This window comes from Mercenaria mercenaria, chromosome 19 (assembly GCF_021730395.1).
Source record: "Mercenaria mercenaria strain notata chromosome 19, MADL_Memer_1, whole genome shotgun sequence".
Taxonomy (NCBI): domain Eukaryota; kingdom Metazoa; phylum Mollusca; class Bivalvia; order Venerida; family Veneridae; genus Mercenaria; species Mercenaria mercenaria.
The window spans coordinates 16,943,918-16,963,029 of record NC_069379.1 but is presented as its reverse complement, the minus strand read 5'-3'; the positions used below and the strand labels follow the sequence as shown (position 1 = coordinate 16,963,029).

The 19,112-nt window shown below is 36.2% G+C and overlaps 1 protein-coding gene across 3 annotated transcripts in view; it reads right to left on the bottom strand.

Moving 5' to 3' along the window:
• Positions 1-1,997: 1,997 nt before the first annotated feature.
• Positions 1,998-19,112, bottom strand: part of LOC123541870 (uncharacterized) — a 69,779-nt gene continuing 52,664 nt past the window's right edge. For 2 of the 3 annotated variants that reach the window (XM_053531352.1, XM_053531354.1), the window contains 7 exons: positions 13,549-18,299; positions 13,210-13,277; positions 12,606-12,757; positions 12,113-12,270; positions 10,731-10,805; positions 10,270-10,458; positions 1,998-7,589 (listed from right to left, as the gene is read on the bottom strand). In XM_053531352.1, the coding sequence (XP_053387327.1) occupies positions 7,464-7,589; positions 10,270-10,458; positions 10,731-10,805; positions 12,113-12,270; positions 12,606-12,757; positions 13,210-13,277; positions 13,549-18,299 (5,519 nt within the window). In that variant the 3' untranslated portion in view covers positions 1,998-7,463. Of the gene's footprint in view, positions 7,590-9,840; positions 9,900-10,269; positions 10,459-10,730; positions 10,806-12,112; positions 12,271-12,605; positions 12,758-13,209; positions 13,278-13,548; positions 18,300-19,112 lie in introns of all 3 variants that reach the window. The other variant, XM_053531353.1, reaches the window with a different exon arrangement.

The window sequence follows — 19,112 nt, the reverse complement described above, 5'->3', positions numbered from 1 at the left end:
CTTATCATGCTGGACACGATTGACTTTGCTTTTGCGACCAGTGTAGATGATGATCAGCCTGCACATCCGTGCAGTCTGATCATGATTTGCATCGTTCGCCATCCAGTCAGTATCTTTTTGATTAGCACCCCTTGTAACAGTTAATGACACTGTTCAAATTGAATGATGGACCAGTTCGTTATAGAAATTTAGATGGTTAAGGATTAAAGCAACCATCTTCTAATAATTTATTTATATCAGCAGGTCCATTTAGTAAGTTGTCTATTTCTCAGTAGATGAGGTCTTCTAGTGTGCATTCATGTTCAGGACTTCAGTAAGCGTCCTTTATGTAAAACAAATAATTGCCTTTAACAGGTCTTCCGTTTTCATAGCTTAGATAAATAATTGTTTTCATTTTCAATTTAGTTTTAAAATTCAATCGTTAAGTGCGTAGTAAAGAAAGTACCCCTTTGACAAAAATACTGAAGGCGTTTCTCGTTTTAGGCCATGGAAGTTGGTTCTTAGATTTCGGTATTTTTTTTTTTTTTTTGTAAACCTTGCAAATATTTGTTCCTGAAACTTTTATATGATAGCTGTTGCATATTTGGTAGAGCACATTACTCCAAATTTGAATTCACTTGAACGAAAACCGTACTTGGCGTTATGTTCCCCTGACAACTAACTGAAACAATTATGAAGTCATATGTTAGCGGTCATTCATTCCTCAACCAGCTGAATATCAAAACAATGCAAGGTTTCACATGAGTAAGAAAATCTTAGCAAGGGGAAAATCTTCTTCTTTTTTTGTTGAAATCAAGTAAAATCTAACATATTTTTAAATAGGCTTTTCCAGTAAAGCCCCATCTTTCTTCAATGATTGGGAGTCTTCATGGTTTATAGCGTTGACTTCAAATTACTTGCACCGTTGTGAATTCGAAAATTTGCTGGGTAAGTAGAATACTTCTATGTGATAAAGTCATTCAGCTGGCTATAACGGAAGGCCTTAGGTTCAAACCAGGGGCCCGTCCATAATGTATCAAAGCACGGAGGGGCGCATAGAGTCTTTCTTCACTAACAAAATACATATATATTACTAAAAAAAGGTGCATGTAACGCAAATTTCAAATCATGCATTTATTTGAAAGTTAGACAAATGAATTGACGATTCAAATAACAAAAATATTATGTTTATTTGTAATTTTCATAAAACATTTTTCAAGGAAAAAAGAATGGAGAAATATTCGACCTTTCCTGTGTATTGAAAGTGGCTTGTAAAATATTTTGATCGCGCAAACTAGGCAGGCTTCGATTATGATTCATTGATTGGATTAAACACAATATTTAAACATCACTTTAGTTACACAACACATCATTTAGCCAGTGCTGTGGACTCCGCAATAATACTGACCTTCTCCACAGGTAAATGAGACATTGTCCACATTTTAAAAAGGTGGAGGATGAATGAAACTCCGTTTTATGCCCAGCTGTACCTCATCCAAGCATCGAATACGCAACATTTCTATTCATAAACTTGTGTTTTGTTTGCTGACTAAACTGAAATTGACGGTAAGTGCAACCGATTGAGGTTAATTTTCCTTCATATAGTTTCATGTTTTATATAGATTTTCAATAGAACTGTTTCTTAGAAGTCCAAACAAGTACTATTAAATTGAAAGTTTCAGAAAAAGTTGAGCCGCACCATGAGAAAACCAACATAGTGCGTTTGCGACCGGCATGGATCCAGACCAGCCTGCGCATACGCGCAGTCTGGTCAGGATCCATGCTGTTCGCTAACGGTTTCTCTAATTGCTGTAAGCTTTGAAAGCGAACAGTATGGATCCTGACCAAACTGTACGGATGCGCAGTCTGGTCTGGATCCATGCTGGTCGTAAACGCACTATGTTGGTTTTCTCATGGTGCGGCTCAAATGATAAAGCTTAAAACCAACGCAGACGCCGAGAAATTTTAACACTTTTTCACTATTAAGATTATTTCATGAAATAAAAAAAAAGATTCCATTCTTGCATAAAATTGTTTATTAATTATAAATGTCAATATATAAACTTTTTTCATTTGTTATATATACTATAATATAATATATTCATTTCAATATCAAAGTGATTATGCATGATATGTTTAAATTCTCAGTTTTCTCGTGATTATATACAAATGTATATACATGTCAACATGTTAAAGGCAGTAGACTCCTAATGACAGTCGTAAATTTCCGTACGCGATTTCGGCATACCTCGGTTTTTTAGGAAAAGCCGTCTGCGCGCTGAGCTATATTTCAGACCGAAGCATGCCGAATTGCCTAACGACAATACAGAATCACACGGAAATTGCCGAGTGTCACTGCGGATTTACAAAGTTAAGGTAATAGACCCGTAATGACGATCGGCAATTTCCGTGCGTTTACGTTTCTTCCGGACGCGATTTCGGCATTCTTCGGTCATAACAGAAAATGATTTCCATAACAACCGGAGTATGCCGAAATTCCATACGGAGAATACGTAATCACACGGAAATTGCCGAGTGTCATTACGGGTCTACAACCTTAAAAAAGGAATGCCTCCGAATGAGCATCATGACTTCCAATTGTTCAAACTAGCAACAGTAATGAAATTATCAAATGTGATAGTTTTTTTTATCAGATCAGAAAAGAATAAACTATTATCTAAATACTTTTAATGTAACTCGCTAATTACACCTAATTACTACTACTACATTGTAATTGTGTGACTAAACTGCAGAGAGATTTTTATGCTACAACATATTTTTTAAGTTAATACTATCTAGAACTTATGCAACTGAACAGATTTTAATATTGCCTATTTACTCACTGTTAAAGGGAGGTAATTTCTTAAACTGGAAAACAAATTACATATATATGGAGGCACGACCCTTTAACATCACAATAAAGCTCTTAAAACATACTAGGTATACTCATACAAACAGTTTTCAAAAGATTTTATAACAGCATGCATACCACACGTAAGCCTATGTATACTAAAAAATATTTATACTGAACATTTTTTGGAAGGTTTAAAATATGTTGTTCATTTTGTTCATCAAATGTTTGTACAAGTATTATAAAAATGCCTATTTCGGCTAATTGCTGGTAAGTTAACGATATACTACACGCATATTTTACTAAATATTATTGACATTTAGCTGTAGAAATTGCATAACAAGTGCATTTCACATTCACAATTAAATTCATGTAGGACTAGCAGATTTAGTACAAACTCTTACTGTTAATAAAGATGCTCGTGCAACACTACCAAAACAACTAGATTTTAGGCAATTTTCATGAACGGGCAAAGACATTTTGCGTATCAAATATTGAGCTGAAATTAATTTTAAATGCATTAGGCGTTTTTTTTCTTCTTCTTTTGTCATATACATAAAAGATCATTGCTGACGGAACAGTAATTCTGTTAGTCGTAATCAACATTAAATTTGTTAAACAAATGTTTAGTCCGGTCTTTAATTACTTAAATGCAGGATACAGTGGCAACCAACGATAATTCATTAATTAATACAGACCGAGTATGAATAACAAATAGTACCTGAACCATTTACCCAGCTTTTAACACACACACGCATGTACATACATAAAATCGATATCTCTCGTTTTTGAGACAAGTCACATTAAAAGGGCAACCTGGTTCTCGTGTTTAAATACAGCTTCTTTCCTTATTCATAAAATTTTGCCATTTCCCCGAAAACAATCTGGACACCGGTACCGCAACACAATATAATAACACTTTGTTCTTTATACTGAAAAATAATCATGGCTTATAACTCGTGGAATGGAACAGTCTGTAAATTAAAACCTGAAAATAAATGGCAATTTGCAAGATGCACATGTAAGTTTTGGACCTATATCGGTCACAGGCTAAAATTAATTTACTGAAATAGAAATATTTGACTTACGGTTCAATAAATTATAAATTGATCACGAAAACTTCATGAAACATTTCGCAACTTCCGGTCGATTAAAAGTACGTATTTCCGTTAGCAATTTCGTCAATTTCCGGTTGTTACGTAACATTATTTTCTTATACTGTCGAAGGATGCCGAAACAGCGCACGACAATACGGTATTGAACGGAACTTGCCATTTTTACCAAGCGCCTAATCAAATGTCTAATTGCAGGACTGCCCTTTTAAAAGTAACGTCTGTTAGTTACATAATCAACAATACTGTGCATTCTGAGACATTTCAGTTAATCATGCAGTTTAACAACAAACTTTGGAATATCCAATTGTCCACTACCATAAAAAATGTCTCAGCTTTAACCTTTAGCCTGCTAGTGGCAAATCATTCTGCCTTTGCGACCAGTGCAGACCAAGATCAGCCTGCACGGATGGATGGCACTGTTCGCTATTCAGTTAGTTAATTTTCAATGAACACCCCTTTAAATATTAAGTGGTACTGACCAAACTGAATGATGGACCAGTCCATTATAAAAATGTAGTAGGGTAAAGGTTAAGGCTCAACTTTTGGAGAGATGTTACGAAACCACTTTGGCCACCTTATTGTTCAAAACTTACGATTTTACGGCGACGCCGCTTTATATAACACAAATATATCTTATCACTCAATATACATAAAATTTATCTTATCAAGTAATATACTGAGACACTTTATATGGTAGCAATCAACGATTTCTTCAAATTTTCATAGGTACATAAACAACACAAAATATATAACAGTATTAAATACGTAATATTTATCTGGTCCAAATATGGTCTAAGCATCAACAACAAACTGAACAAAAATATGAGTAGAAATGTACATGTACAAGAACATTTTCTAGGAGTGCTATATACAATTAAATGACCTTCTACTGAATATTAATATCATTTTGGTATAAAATATGCATCTATTTAAAAAAACTTCCTCCTAGTTTTTTTCTCATGAATTCATACCGTATATCTTCGCCTATATGACGCATTATTAGGAGTCATATTTGTAGTTCAGCGAGTGGGGAGCATCTTATAAGTGAGTGCTACAGGGAAATTAAAAGAAAAAGAAACCCAAGATTGCATGCCCGGCGTCTTATAAGCGAGCGCGTCTTATAAGCGAAAATATACGGTAAGGCAGCAGAATGTTTTACAACAATAATTTAGGTACAAAATGTAAACTACCTTCAAAACGACTTGTCACTAACAGTGTAGACAGAATAAAATTTAATAATTATGTTAACATATCTCTGAGACATAAATGTTAACTACATGTGGATTACGCGGGACACAAATATGTAACATAACATTATATACATGTAACATTTGATGTAGTTATTGATATTATATATTTTGCCTTTTGAAGGCGTTTGTAAACAGAAAGGAAAGGCACATAACGAAAGGCGAGACATTTCTTGCATTGTAAAGGCCCGCAACTCATTGACAAATGCAACGAAAGTGCATTCTGGTACGTTTAAATTCAAATGCATTTCAAATAATATTCTACTGAACATGTATTAGCTCGTGCATTTACACACGTCGTAAAGAAAGAAAAAAACATAATTCTCAAATCGCACACATTCACGTGTATGCCATTGTGATAATTGTCTGTTTCGTTTTGGTTACAGATTTTCCCCGTGAAGAAAAAATTTATTTAACTGATCTGGTAGATGTTTTCAACTTAACAATGGACACAACTTAAGATAATTTCTATAGGAATATGTTAAATATAGCACCTTTCTAGTCCATAAAACCGAAATAAAGACATGATATACACAAATTTAATTCGTAAATGAAAATGGGGACATAACTCCTGCAACTATTATGTTGCATATTATTATTATTGCATAATCTCATTCAAAAAGACCAACAATGACACTCGGCCATTTCCGTAAGCTTACGTATGCAATTCGGCATTCTCCGGACGTAAATGTATCTGAACGCGCACATGACTTTCCGTAAAAATCCGGAGAATGCCGAAATCGTATGCGGAGAATATGTAATCTGTCGATTATCATTTTGGTCCACTATCTTAATGCACATGATACTGGCATCACAAATATACTGCCCTCCAAAATGGCTGTCAACAAGAGGTGAAGGCCAGAACTAAAATTTATTGATTCATATTGGCGTCAATTGTCAAATTTTCAAATTCACTTATATAACAGGTATATCACATGACATTTGATGTAAAAGAATAGCCCAGCCAGCATGTGTTGAATATAGGTTGGTTACATAGCACAAACTTTGAATGGGCAATTTGTATAAGGACTCGTGTAACAGTTTGAAATATTGCACTCATCCTTATATAGATTGCCGGTCCATATTTTTTGCTACAAGACCGGTCTATATTCAAAACTATATTATGTTAAGATAAAATTAAAATCGGAAGAAAATAATTATGAACACTTAGTTTTGCTGACACTTTCGGACATCGGGAAGTAGTTTTGACTATCAACCGATAAACTATCCAAAAACAGTGTATAAAAATCCAATGACTTTGTTGTTGCTGTAAAATTTATTGCTGTTGTTTTCTGACGATGCCTCGGTCTACAGCCATTTGAAGGGACCTTTTAAAAAGAAAATGCTGAATTTAACACGAAAACAGTTAATGCATCAATAAATCAGGTTAAGATATTATTGCAAAAAGTAACAAATGAGCAAACAAAATATGTTATACTAAAGCAACATGCACATCTTATATATAAATTACAATATTTCATACACATCATCTCGTTTATGTAACAATATTATGACTTTCACAAACGTAAAAGAAATGATATATGGGGTTTTATGTAGCGGACGTGTAATGCCACTCGGCAATTTCTTGTTAGGCAATTCGGCATTCTTCGGACGATTCCGTAAAAAGAACGGAAAATGCCGAAATGCATACGGAGATTACGGAATTTGCCGATTGCCGTTACGGGTCCATTACCTGTATATGAGACATTTATTGACCGGAAAAAAGGTTAAATGAAATGCTGAATTAACAATACTATGTTACATCCTAAATACATCCTTTTTATAACAATGTTCAAAATAATTCATAATGTACATGCCGATATGTAGGCCTATCACACATGTCTTAAAAGCGGAATGTCGTCTGTTTCGAAAAAGCCAAAGTTATGAAAATGTACATATGAAATGAATGAAATGTAAGGCTGAACGGTGGGTGTAAGAGATTTTTGGTTATTTGATGTGCGTGTACTGAAGAGAAGTCCTTCCATCTTATAGGGCGACCTCCGATATCTCCAAATAATTCCTAAAAACATGGTTTGTCCGCCTTCGTTACCCACCCCCAACCCCCGGTAAGCACCCTTGGGGAGGTTCATAATTACGCAGAATTTTCTTTATAAATGCTCTCCATCCATGATCTTCTCTCATTTGATTGTAAATATATTGCTTGTTCAAAACAGTACGTCATTGTTAAATTCATGAACATGTACACTGGAAACAGGCACTGTCCTATGAGCATCCGACTTTTGAATATAAAATATCTAAATATAGCATCGGCTACATCTTCGTCTCCCAAGTGTCCGACTCTTGATCATAAAATGTCTTTGTATTGTCATAGAAATACAGCACTGCTCTGTTGGCTGAACCATTTGCTGGAGGCCAGTCGTGTACATTTATTAAAGTCTGTAAAAAATACAAAAACACATTTGTAATAATATATAGAAGGATATCAAATATAAAAACAAACAAACGGCATATATCACCTTAGTAAAACCTGCTTGTTTAGAAACTGCAACAGTTGTTCAAACTATCCCTCCCGAAAACTGTAATCCAACTTGTTTATGCTACTGTTTCTAGGCTAAACAAATTATATAAAAAATATGTTTTCTCTATGAGCAATGACTGCCTATAAAAATAAATATAAACATAAATGAAAGATCATTATACTTTTACTGAACTTAAACTGGCATAAATGTTTTATATTTCGTATTTCAATGAAAGACGCCATGATGAGATTTACTGAAATATAGAAGTTTTTTGATAGTGTGACGATTTCAAAGACATTAACAAATTTAAGTTTACCGGCTATAAGTTTACTGTACTTTACTAGTTTAAGTGAAGTAAACACCTCCGTTTACTTACAGCAAATATAACTAAAGTTGATTTTAAATTAATGCTAATAACTTACTATTCTAATGCTATACCTATGGTTAAATGTAGAATATAAATGAGCCGCGTCATGAGAAAACCAACATAGTGGCTTTGCGACCAGCATGGATCCAGACCAGCCTGCGCATCCGCGCAGTCTGGTCAGGATCCATGCTGTTCGCTTTCAAAGCCTATTGTAATTAGAGAAATTGTTAGAAAACAGCTGCGCTGGTCTGGATCCATGCTGGTCGCAAACCTAATATGTTGGTTTTCTCAAGGCACGGCTCAAATATTTTTAAAGTGCATAGAAATGAAACTGTGCATACAGCAAATACAACGTTGCGTTTTCCCATTTAAACTGTATAAATGTCGACATGTACTTGTACAATGTATTTTTCCATTTTGTATCTTTTTTTTAATTTTGTATTTGATTAACATTTTCTATAAAATGAAAAATATACTTTTTACAAAATCTTTGTGTAGTATATTCAAAACATATATAAAGTATGCAATACAATATACAATCACGAATGATATAGAACTGCAACGTTTAACATGCCATATGTGCATACCTATTTACGTCAAATTGTACAATGGTAAAAACAGTTATATGTAACCTGCAGAAATTTGAATTGTTATATATTTCGAGTTACAGTAAACAATCTTGTATCACAACAGTAGGCTCAATAATATTTGAGCCACGCCATGAGAAAATCAACATAGTGGGTGTGCGACCAGCATGGATCTAGACCAGCCTGCGCATCCGCGCAGTCTGCTCATGATCCATGCTGTTCGCAAACAGTTTCTCCAATTCCAATAGGCTTTAAAAGCGAACAGCATGAATCCTGATCAGACTGCGTGGATGCGCAGGCTGGTCTGGATCCATGCTGGTCGCAAACCTACTATGTTGGTTTTCTCATGGCACGGCTCATTTCATTACTGCACAACAATGCAATTTTAAGTCGAAAATCCTGTTCTGGAAACGAATCTAAGCACTGGAGCTTTAATATATGGAACGACAGCCACGCGAACATTTACAAAACAAGAAAAGAAGGCAATCACATATGCGAACGCAACAACTGGTTTGTACAAACAGTTATTTATAACATTTTATTCCTCTCATTTATTTTCAGATGTTGAATATCAGCACGTGACTCTATTTAGAAGCAAGTCTGTTTAGAAAAAGAAAACAATTTGAAAACGAGGCTAGAAATCCAACATGAAGTGAAAGTCACATTGTTAAAGTAAGAATAACACCTGGTCCAGTTATATGGCACACAAATATATACGCATGTATTAGGTCAAATAAAGTTCACATCTAAAATCTAAACATTTATGTAAATGAGAATTACTAAGAATTATTTAGGGGAGTGTTTGTTTAATTGTTAATTTATCAACTGGTGGAAAGATTATAAAAACACGTATAAATTTTAACTGAAAAATGTTAGTATGTTAGTTATTGATGTAAACCCTTGTTACATGAAACCAGTGAAAATACAATGAAAATAAAATTATTTTCAAATTTCAATTAATGATATTTTGTGGTGCACGAAAGAAGCAGCGGGTTTTGATCCATAAAGCATCTCCGTACACATAAAAGCCCACCTGTGAAAACCGTGCAAGCATTTCAATGTTTTAATACGGATTGCTACAGGGCATAAAATATCGGCCCTGGACAGACATATTAACAACATATCTACACGTAAATTTCATGGTTTCATTCACAAGACAAAAGGGAGGTAAACAAAGCAAAAGACAGAAGTTTACGATGTGCACGCATACTTACATAAACAATATTTACATACTGAACTAGGGCAGCTTTTATCAAAGCACGGTGGTTTTATTCTGGTGGAATAAGACAGATAAAATAATGATTTTTTTTTCAATTTTTGTTGTAAGAATCAATGGCGTTGTTTTTTTTTTTATCTCAAAACATAATTATTGTAACTCGATGCAATATACATATTCAAATATAAATTTATACAGTTATACAGCACAAAAAAAACGAAGTGAAAAAACAAAATTTGCCATGATGCAACTTAGTCAATGATACTTAAACATACATGTGAGACATCTGATACATGTGAAATGAAAATAGGCGTTTGTGAATAGAAAAAAAAAACATGTAGAGCTACATGAACTCGACGCCCTAGAAGATTTCAAAATCATTTTATCTTAAAACCTATTTATAAAACAAATCACCATAGTAACTTACCGGATCTACTTCTCCTGCACGCGCAGTAGCACCGGTTACTCGACCGTTTCCTTCTTTAAGGTCATGGTCAGATAAGTTATAGTACGCCGAAGGGCTATTCATTTCCCCTCTATCTGCAACATCCTCAGATTGCAATGCTAATTTGTTGTCATATACATATTCTGGGTTATGCTGCGAATTATTTGTTACCTGAAATTAAAGAATAAAAATTCAAATTCGAGAGCTATTTATAACAAACAATGATGGTCGCTAGTGACGTCATCGACCTCACCAATGACGCCGACTTAAATTATGTTTAAACGCAGCATAAAATAATCCGATTTGTGACCTATATTTAAAACAATCGAGTGATCATCATAGGTATTTTCCAAGAAAGTTATTTTAAACCGTCCCGTAAAATTTAATGCAGCATTTTAGCGATAAAACATACGATAACTCTACCAGAATATAAATCTACAAACCCAGCTTCTTCTATATCCGATGTCGTCTGGATCTTCCGGAAGTGCGTATTTGTGTGTGACATGACGTCTGCGACACTATAATGAAAAATAGGAAGGATACGAGGTTATATTCGGACAGCTATCGACAATTAATATATACAACAAGAGCGCCGCAATGCGGGGCAATATACGCCCAAAGGCTTACATCATAGGATTGGAGCAAAATTTTAAGAACTTGACTGTTGTAGCCCCAAAGGACTGGAACAACAAAAGGAAAACTTCAAAAAACAAATCTAAGTCCACAAAAAAAAAAAATCAAAGTCTACAAAAAAATCCTTATCAGGTATAGGTATGTAAAAATACACCTTAAAATTGGAGGTACCATCCATGTTGTACCACAGAAAAGTGGTCTTGGTTTTTCCCTACGGCCAATAATAAAAAAGTTTCAAAATAAGCTATTTATAGTAACATAAAAGGGAAGTAATTCAAAAAAAAAATTATTGTAAGTACAAAAAAGAGATCTGCCAAATAAAAACAAGACCACTGCACTGCAGAGCATATACACAAAGCAAAATTAATATGACCTTTGACCCTTAAGTGTGACCTTGACCTTGAAGCGAGTCATCCGAACATGCGCTCTGCACATCGTTACAAGTGGTGAACATTTCTGCCAAGTTTCTTTGAAATCCTTCCAGCAGTTCAAGAGTTACAGAGCGGACATGAAACAAACTGATATGACTTTTGACCCTAAGTGTGACCTTGACCTTGAAGCAAGTCATCTGGAACATGCGCTCTGCACGTCGTCTTGGTGTTGTGAACATTTGTGTCAAGTTTCTTTGAAATCCTTCAAGGGGTTCAAGAGTTACAGAGCGGACACGAAACAAACTGATATGACCTTTGACTCCTAAGTGTGACCTTGACCTTGAAGTGAGACATCCAAAACATGCGGTCTGCACATCGTCTCGGTGTGGTGAACATTTGTGTAAAGTTTACTTGAAATCCTTCAAGGGGTTCAAGAGTTACAGAGCGGACACGAAATTTGCTAACGGACAGACGGACGGACAGACAAACGGACAGACGGACACCAGCGTCATAACATAATACGTCCCTTCGGGCGTATAAAAATGTACTAGCTATAGATCTAGATGTTTATTTTTAAATGTATCAAACGAATCGAGTATCAGATATCCGATGCATTTGACATGTCGGCTGGTTATGGCTAAAAGAATACCAGCGTGTTTTATCATTACATATTATATAATTTGATACTAGTAAGTAACAATAGTAATTCATGTCGTAGGTTTTTTTCTGAATAAATTAGTTCATTTTTCAGTGAGTTGGGACCTTCTATATGTTTATCATGTCCAAAATAATGCTGTATTTGAAAGTAAATAGATGCTTACCAGTACACAAATTAGTGCTAAAAGGAAGATAAGCACAGCTGAACCACAAGCTATTACAGCTATGGCCCAGTTTGGTAATTCTTTCTCGGCCTTCTCCGTGGTCACTGGTACCGGCTTCGTGCTCGTTGTATCTGGCGTTGGTGTTGAGGGCACAATCACTAAAATATATTATAGTAAAAACATAGGAAGCACTAAGTTTGCCTTAAAAAATATTTTTTGCTTGAAATTCTTTAATACTTACATTTGAATCAGATGTCATGCTATAGGCTATAGTGTCAAACCAATGTTCTCTTACATCAGTTTTCTTTAAATAGTTTAATCATAAATCATATCATAAAACTTGAAATATATAAAACCCCTCTGGATGATCTGCTAGTGTATATTTGATCTATCAACGAAATAAATGAAATGAACGTATTGAATTGAAACTTATTCACTGAAATCGTATGAATTTACTTTATTTAAACTTTACTGAATGAGTATGTTTTCTTACCTTCAACTGTAACGCTCTGTGGATCCACGGTGAAGTCACCAAAGTTGTTGTTTGTTGCGGCGGTCTTAATCTGCTGGCTAACGAACCCTGCACCGACCGGCTGAGTGGGATCAGCAAATTCCAGCACGTAACTCGCTACAACGCTGCCTTCACTGAAAACACAATGTAAAAAAAAAACACTAAAAATATGGTAATAACAAACGGCGAAGTTTTGTAGGAAACATACAAAAGATGTGGTATCTTTTCACATCATTACGACAAAAAAAATAATATCAAAATTACAAATGTTAATTTTTTAAGTTTACGCACCAAACAAACACTTTTCAAACGATCTATCCTATCTTTCTATGCTAAGACATATATTGCAAGTTGAGTCGAGGCATTTATCTATTTTTTTCTTCTATTTAGTATTTTGGATTAATAGCAAGCATCGTGTAATAATGCATTTTATATGCTGTATGTATTGGTCAAAAAAAATCTGAAATCGTGTAAGCGTTGCTTGGCAACAAGGGATTTGAAATCATGTGAGCATTGCTCGGCAACAAAGGGATATATATGAAATCGTGTGAGCGTTGCTTAGCAACAGAGGGTATGTCGAACTAACCTGAACGTCATTTGCTTCACTCCTCTATAGCGTCCCTTTAACTCATCTACATCCAATGCATTGTTAATCTGTAAGTAACATGAAGCCGTTTGAAAAAAAATATAGATCAAAATGAATACCAATCAACGTCGTACAGAGGAAATAAGAAACATTGATTAACAAACAAGATTTAATGAAAAGTCAGTGTTGAAGACAAAAAGTTTCACGTACGAATCAATTACTTAGAATTATTATGTACTACGGGTACAACTATGTCACATGACTACTTGTTTGAACCATTATATATAAACTTGTTGTCTTACTGTACTCAGAAAAGATTTTAATCTCTATATATTTTACCTGTACTTCTACTCCGGCCTTCAATGTTTGATAGGCATTCGAATTGTTATTTTTCAAGTCGTTGGTCCAAACTGCACCGCCTGTTATTCTCAACTCCCCGCGCATATCGTATGTTTCCGGTGCTGGTGTCGGTTGCGGGGTTGATGGTGTTGTAGGTGTGGCGGTACTTGTTGGCGTCACTGTTTCAGAAGATGTGGGCTGGATACTTGTTGTAACAGCTGTTGTGGTAGGAACTATGACTGTTGTGGTCATCACAGGTGTTGAAGTAGTTACTTCCGGTGTTGATGTTGTTACCATTGGTGTTGAAGTGCTTACTTCCGGTGTTGACGTTGTTACAACATGTGTCGATGTTGTAACTACTGGGGTAGATGTAGTTACTTCCGGTGTTGTGGTTATCATTGGTGTTGAAGTAGTTACTTCCGGTGTTGACGTTGTTACCATTGGTGTTGAAGTAGATAATTCCGGTGTTGACGTTGTGACCATTGGTGTTGTAGTAGTAACTTCAGGTGTTGAGGTTGTTATCATTGGTGTTGAAGTCGTTACTTCCGGTGTTGAGGCTGTTACCATTGGTGTTGAAGTAGTCACTTCCGGTGTTGACGTTGTTACCATTGGTGTTGTAGTAGTAACTTCAGGTGTTGACGTTGTGACCATTGGTGTTGTAGTAGTAACTTCCGGTGTTGAGGCTGTTACCATTGGTGTTGAAGTAGTTACTTCAGGTGTTGACGTTGTGACCATTGGTGTTGTAGTAGATACTTCCGGTGTTGAGGTTGTTACCAATTGTGTTGAAGTAATTACTTCCGGTGTTGATGACGTAACCATTGGTGTTGTAGTAGTAACTTCCGGTGTTGAGGTTGTCACCATTGGTGTTGAAGTAGTTACTTCCGGTGTTGACGTTGTTACCATTAGTGTTGAAGTAGTTACTTCCGGTGTTGACGTTGTCAACATTGGAGATGAAGTAGTTACTTCTGGTGTTGATGTTGTTACTACTGGGGTCGATGAAGTAACTTCCGTTGTTGTGGTAATCATTGGTGTTGAAGTAGTTACTTCCGGTGTTGACGTTGTGACCATTGGTGTTGTAGCAGTTACTTCAAGTGTTGAGGTTGTTACCATTGGTGTTGAAGTAGTTACTTCCGGTGTTGATGCCGTTACCATCGGTGTTGTAGTAGTTACTTCCAGTGTTGACGTTGTGACCATTGGTGTTGTAGTAGTTACTTCCGGTGTTGACGTTGTTACCATTGGTGTTGTAGTAGTTACTTCCGGTGTTGACGCTGTTACCATTGGTGTTGTAGTAGTTACTTCCGGTGTTGACGTTGTGCCCATTGGTGTTGAAGTAGTTACTTCCGGTGTTGACGCTGTTACCATTGGTGTTGTAGTAGTTACTTCCGGTGTTGACGTTGTGACCATTGGTGTTGAAGTAGTTACTTCCGGTGTTAACGTTGTTACCATTGATGTAGTAATTTCCGGTGTTGACGTTGTTACCATTGGTGTTGAAGAAGTTACTTCCGGTGTTAACGTTGTTACCATTGATGTAGTAATTTCCGGTGTTGACGTTGTTACCATTGGTGTTGAAGTAGTTACTTCCGGTGTTGACGTTGTTACCACTGATGTAGTAATTTCCGGTGTTGACGTTGTTACCATTGGTGTTGAAGTAGTTACTTCCGGTGTTAACGTTGTTACCATTAATGTTGAAGTAGTTACTTCCAGTGTTGACGTTGTTACCATTGGTGTTGAAGTAGTTACTTCTGGTGTTGACGATGTTACCACTGGTGTTGAAGAAGTTACTTCCGGTGCTGTTGATGTTATCATTGGTGTTGAAGTGGTTACTTCCAAGGTTGTCGTTGTTACCATTGGTGTTGAAGTAGTTACTTCTGGTGTTGACGTTGTTACAACATATGTCGATGTTGTTATAACTGGGGTCGATGAAGTTACTTCGGTTGTTGTGGTAATCATTGGTGTTGAAGTAGATACTTCCAATGTTGACGTTGTTACCATTGGTGTTGTAGTAGTTACTTCCGGTGTTGACGTTGTGACCATTGGCATTGTAGTAGTTACTTCCGGTGTTGACGTTGTTACCATTAGTGTTGAAGTAGTTACTTCCAGAGTTGACGTTGTTACCACTGGTGTTGAAGTTGAAGTAGTTACTTCCGGTGTTGATGGCGTTACCATTGGTGTTGAAGTAGTTACTTCCGGTGTTGATGATGTTACCATTGGTATTGTAGTAGTTACTTCCGGTGTTGAGGTTGTCACCATTGGTGTTGAAGTACTTACTTCCGATGTTGATGTTGTTACCATTGGTGTTGTAGTAGTTACTTCTAATGTTGACGTTGTAACCATTGGTGTTGAAGTAGTTACTTCCGGTGTTGACGTTGTTACCATTGATATTGAAGTAGTTACTTCCAATGTTGACGTTGTTACCATTGGTGTTGTAGTAGTTACTTCCAATGTTGACGTTGTTACCATTGGTGTTGAAGTAGTTACTTCCGGTGTTGACGTAGTAACCATTGGTGTTTTAGTAGTTACTTCCAATGTTGACGTTGTTACCATTGGTGTTGAAGTAGTTACTTCCGGTGTTGACGTTGTTACCATTGGTGTTGTAGTAGTTACTTCCAATGTTGACGTTGTTACCATTGGTGTTGAAGTAGTTACTTCCGGTGTTGACGTAGTAACCATTGGTGTTGAAGTAGTTACTTCTGGTGTTGACGTTGTTACCATTGGTGTTGAAGTAGTTACTTCAGGTGTTGACGTTGTTACCATTGGTGTTGTAGTAGTTACTTCCAATGTTGACGTTGTTACCATTGGTGTTGTAGTAGTTACTTCCAATGTTGACGTAGTTACCATTGGTGTTGAAGTAGTTACTTCCGGTGTTGACATAGTTACCATTGGTGTTGTAGTAGTTACTTCCAATGTTGACGTTGTTACCATTGGTGCTGAAGAAGTTACTTCCGGTGTTGACGTTGTTACCATTGGTGTTGAAGTAGTTACTTCCAATGTTGACGTAGTTACCATTGGTGTTGAAGTAGTTACTTCCTGTGTTGACGTTGTTACTATTTGTTTTGTAGTAGTTACTTCCAATGTTGACGTTGTTACCATTGGTGTTGAAGAAGTTACTTCCGGTGTTGACGTTGTTACCATTGGTGTTGAAGAAGTTACTTCCGATGCTGACGTTGTTACCATTGGTGTTGAAGAAGTTACTTCCGATGCTGACGTTGTTACCATTGGTGTTGAAGAAGTTACTTCGTGTGTTGACGTTGTTACCATTGGTGTTGAAGTAGTTACTTCCGGTGTTATTGTTGTTATTATTAATGCTGAAGTAGTTACTTCCGATGTTGATCTTGTTACTATTGGTGTTGAAGTAGATAATTCCTGTGTTGACGTTGTTACCATTGGTGTTGAAGTGCTTACTTCCGGTGTTGATGTTGTTACAACTGTTTTCGATGTTGTTATTTCTGGTGTCGATGACGTTACTTCCGTTGTTGTGCTAATCATTGGTGTTGAAGCAGTTACTTCTGGTATTGATGTTGTTTCCATTGGTATTGAAGTGCTTACTTCCAGTGTTGACGTTGTTAAAACAGGTGTCGATGTTGTTAAAACTGGGGTTGATGAAGTTGCATCCGTTGTTGTGGTAATCACTGGCACTGAAGTAGTTACTTCCGGTGTTGATGTTGTTACAACAGGTGTCGATGTTGTAACTACTGGTGTCGATGTAGTTACTTCCGTTGTTGTGCTAATCATTGGTGTTGAAGTAGATACCTCCGGTGTTGACGTTGTTACCATTGGTGTTGAAGAACTTGTTTCTAGAGTTGATGTTAACACTGGTGTTGAAGTAGTTACTTCTGGTGTTGATGTTAACACTGGTGTTGAAGTGCTATCTTCCGATGTTGACGTTATTACTACTGGGGTTGATGTAGTTACTTCCGTTGTTGTTGCTATCACTGGTGTTGAAGCTGTTACTTCAGTCGACGATGACGTCACAATTGGAGTAGAAGATAAGATTTCCGTTGAGGATGTTGTAACGACTGAACTGGATGTTGTAACTTCAGTAGATGAAGATGTTTTGAGTGGCGACGAAGTTGTGACTTCCGTTGATGAAGGTGTTACAACTGGAGTAGAAGTTATTGTCTCGACTGACGATGTAGTTACGGTTGGAGTAGAAGTTGTAGCCTCAATAGAGGATGTTGTTATGAATGATGTTGAAGTTGTAACCTCAGTAGATGAAGGTGTTAAGGCTGGAGTAGAAGTTGTGACTTCAAAGGAAGATGTAGTAATGGGTGGAGTGGAAGATATAAACCCAGTAGATGATGGTATCACGACTTTAGAAGAAGTTGTGACGACTGGAGAAGAAGTTGTGACTTCCGTCGTTGGAATCTCAGAAGATTGGGTGGTAGCTGTTGATGTTGTCGCAACAAAAGTGGATGTCGGCGTTGGGGTCGCCATTGAAGAACTTGAAGGAGTGGCCTCAATGGTTGAAGTCATTTCTACTGACGTTGTTGATACTATAGATGAACTTGATGGTGAAGTGTCCATGGATAACGTCATTTCTACTGATGACGTTGTAACTACGGGTGAACTTGTTGATGCAGTGTCAACGGATGTCGTTGGCATGCTTGATGACGACACCATAACAGATGAACTAGCTGACATGCTCGTTGTGGATGACGATTCAGAGGCTGTCGCTGGCGTGGACGACGTTGACACTGAAGTAGAAGTTGGAGTAACTGATGTTGAAGTTGAGGCAACAGACGTCCCGGTTACTGGAATGGAAGAAATTATTTGTATGAATAGTTGGATTAATTATTGCTGTCAATATAACAACTGTTGTTTCGTTAAAGATAATCAAGCTCTGTTACGTTCAGTGTATATCAAGTTAATATATTTACAATGTCCAGATGTATGCAAGGTTAAAATCATCAGAGACAAAGACCAAATCATGTGGGGGTTTTTTCAGCTGCAAGGTTTAAACAATTAGAAAATTTGAAATTTCAAGTACTGTCTTGTTCTGAATTTCGACGCCTCAAACAATTTTCAAATTAAAACCTCTGTATTGACAACTGTTAGCAGGTAATTTGTTACTTGTTAACTTGATGCATTCATTTTACTCTTTGTTTATCTGATAGGTTTAGATAAAGCAATATCTGCCAAAGCTGTATTAGTTTCATATCTTTCTGATAAAAGTTAGACATATCAAAAGAAAAGCAAAATCAATCAATATGCTTTAAGGTAGTTCTGCACGTTCTAATAAAACATATTTTGTACAATATAGAATTTGATAAAACCTCGAACCATTTTTAAAAGCATCGTGATTCACTCAGATTATTCAATCACAGTTTCAGATCCAGGTTTTATTTAAGATGATTCGGATAACTGATTTTTAAACTATAACTTCTGATGTAACAAACGTGCAGAACTACCTTAAATGTTAGGTGTTTTCAAGAATACAGAAAAATTAAATCCACTGCAAACAACAAAACAGCAAAACTATAAAACAAATTCGGGCGTTAAAAATCGAACTTGAATGTAAACTACTGTTTGGTATGTTGTTAGTATTAAAATAGAAAAAACTCATG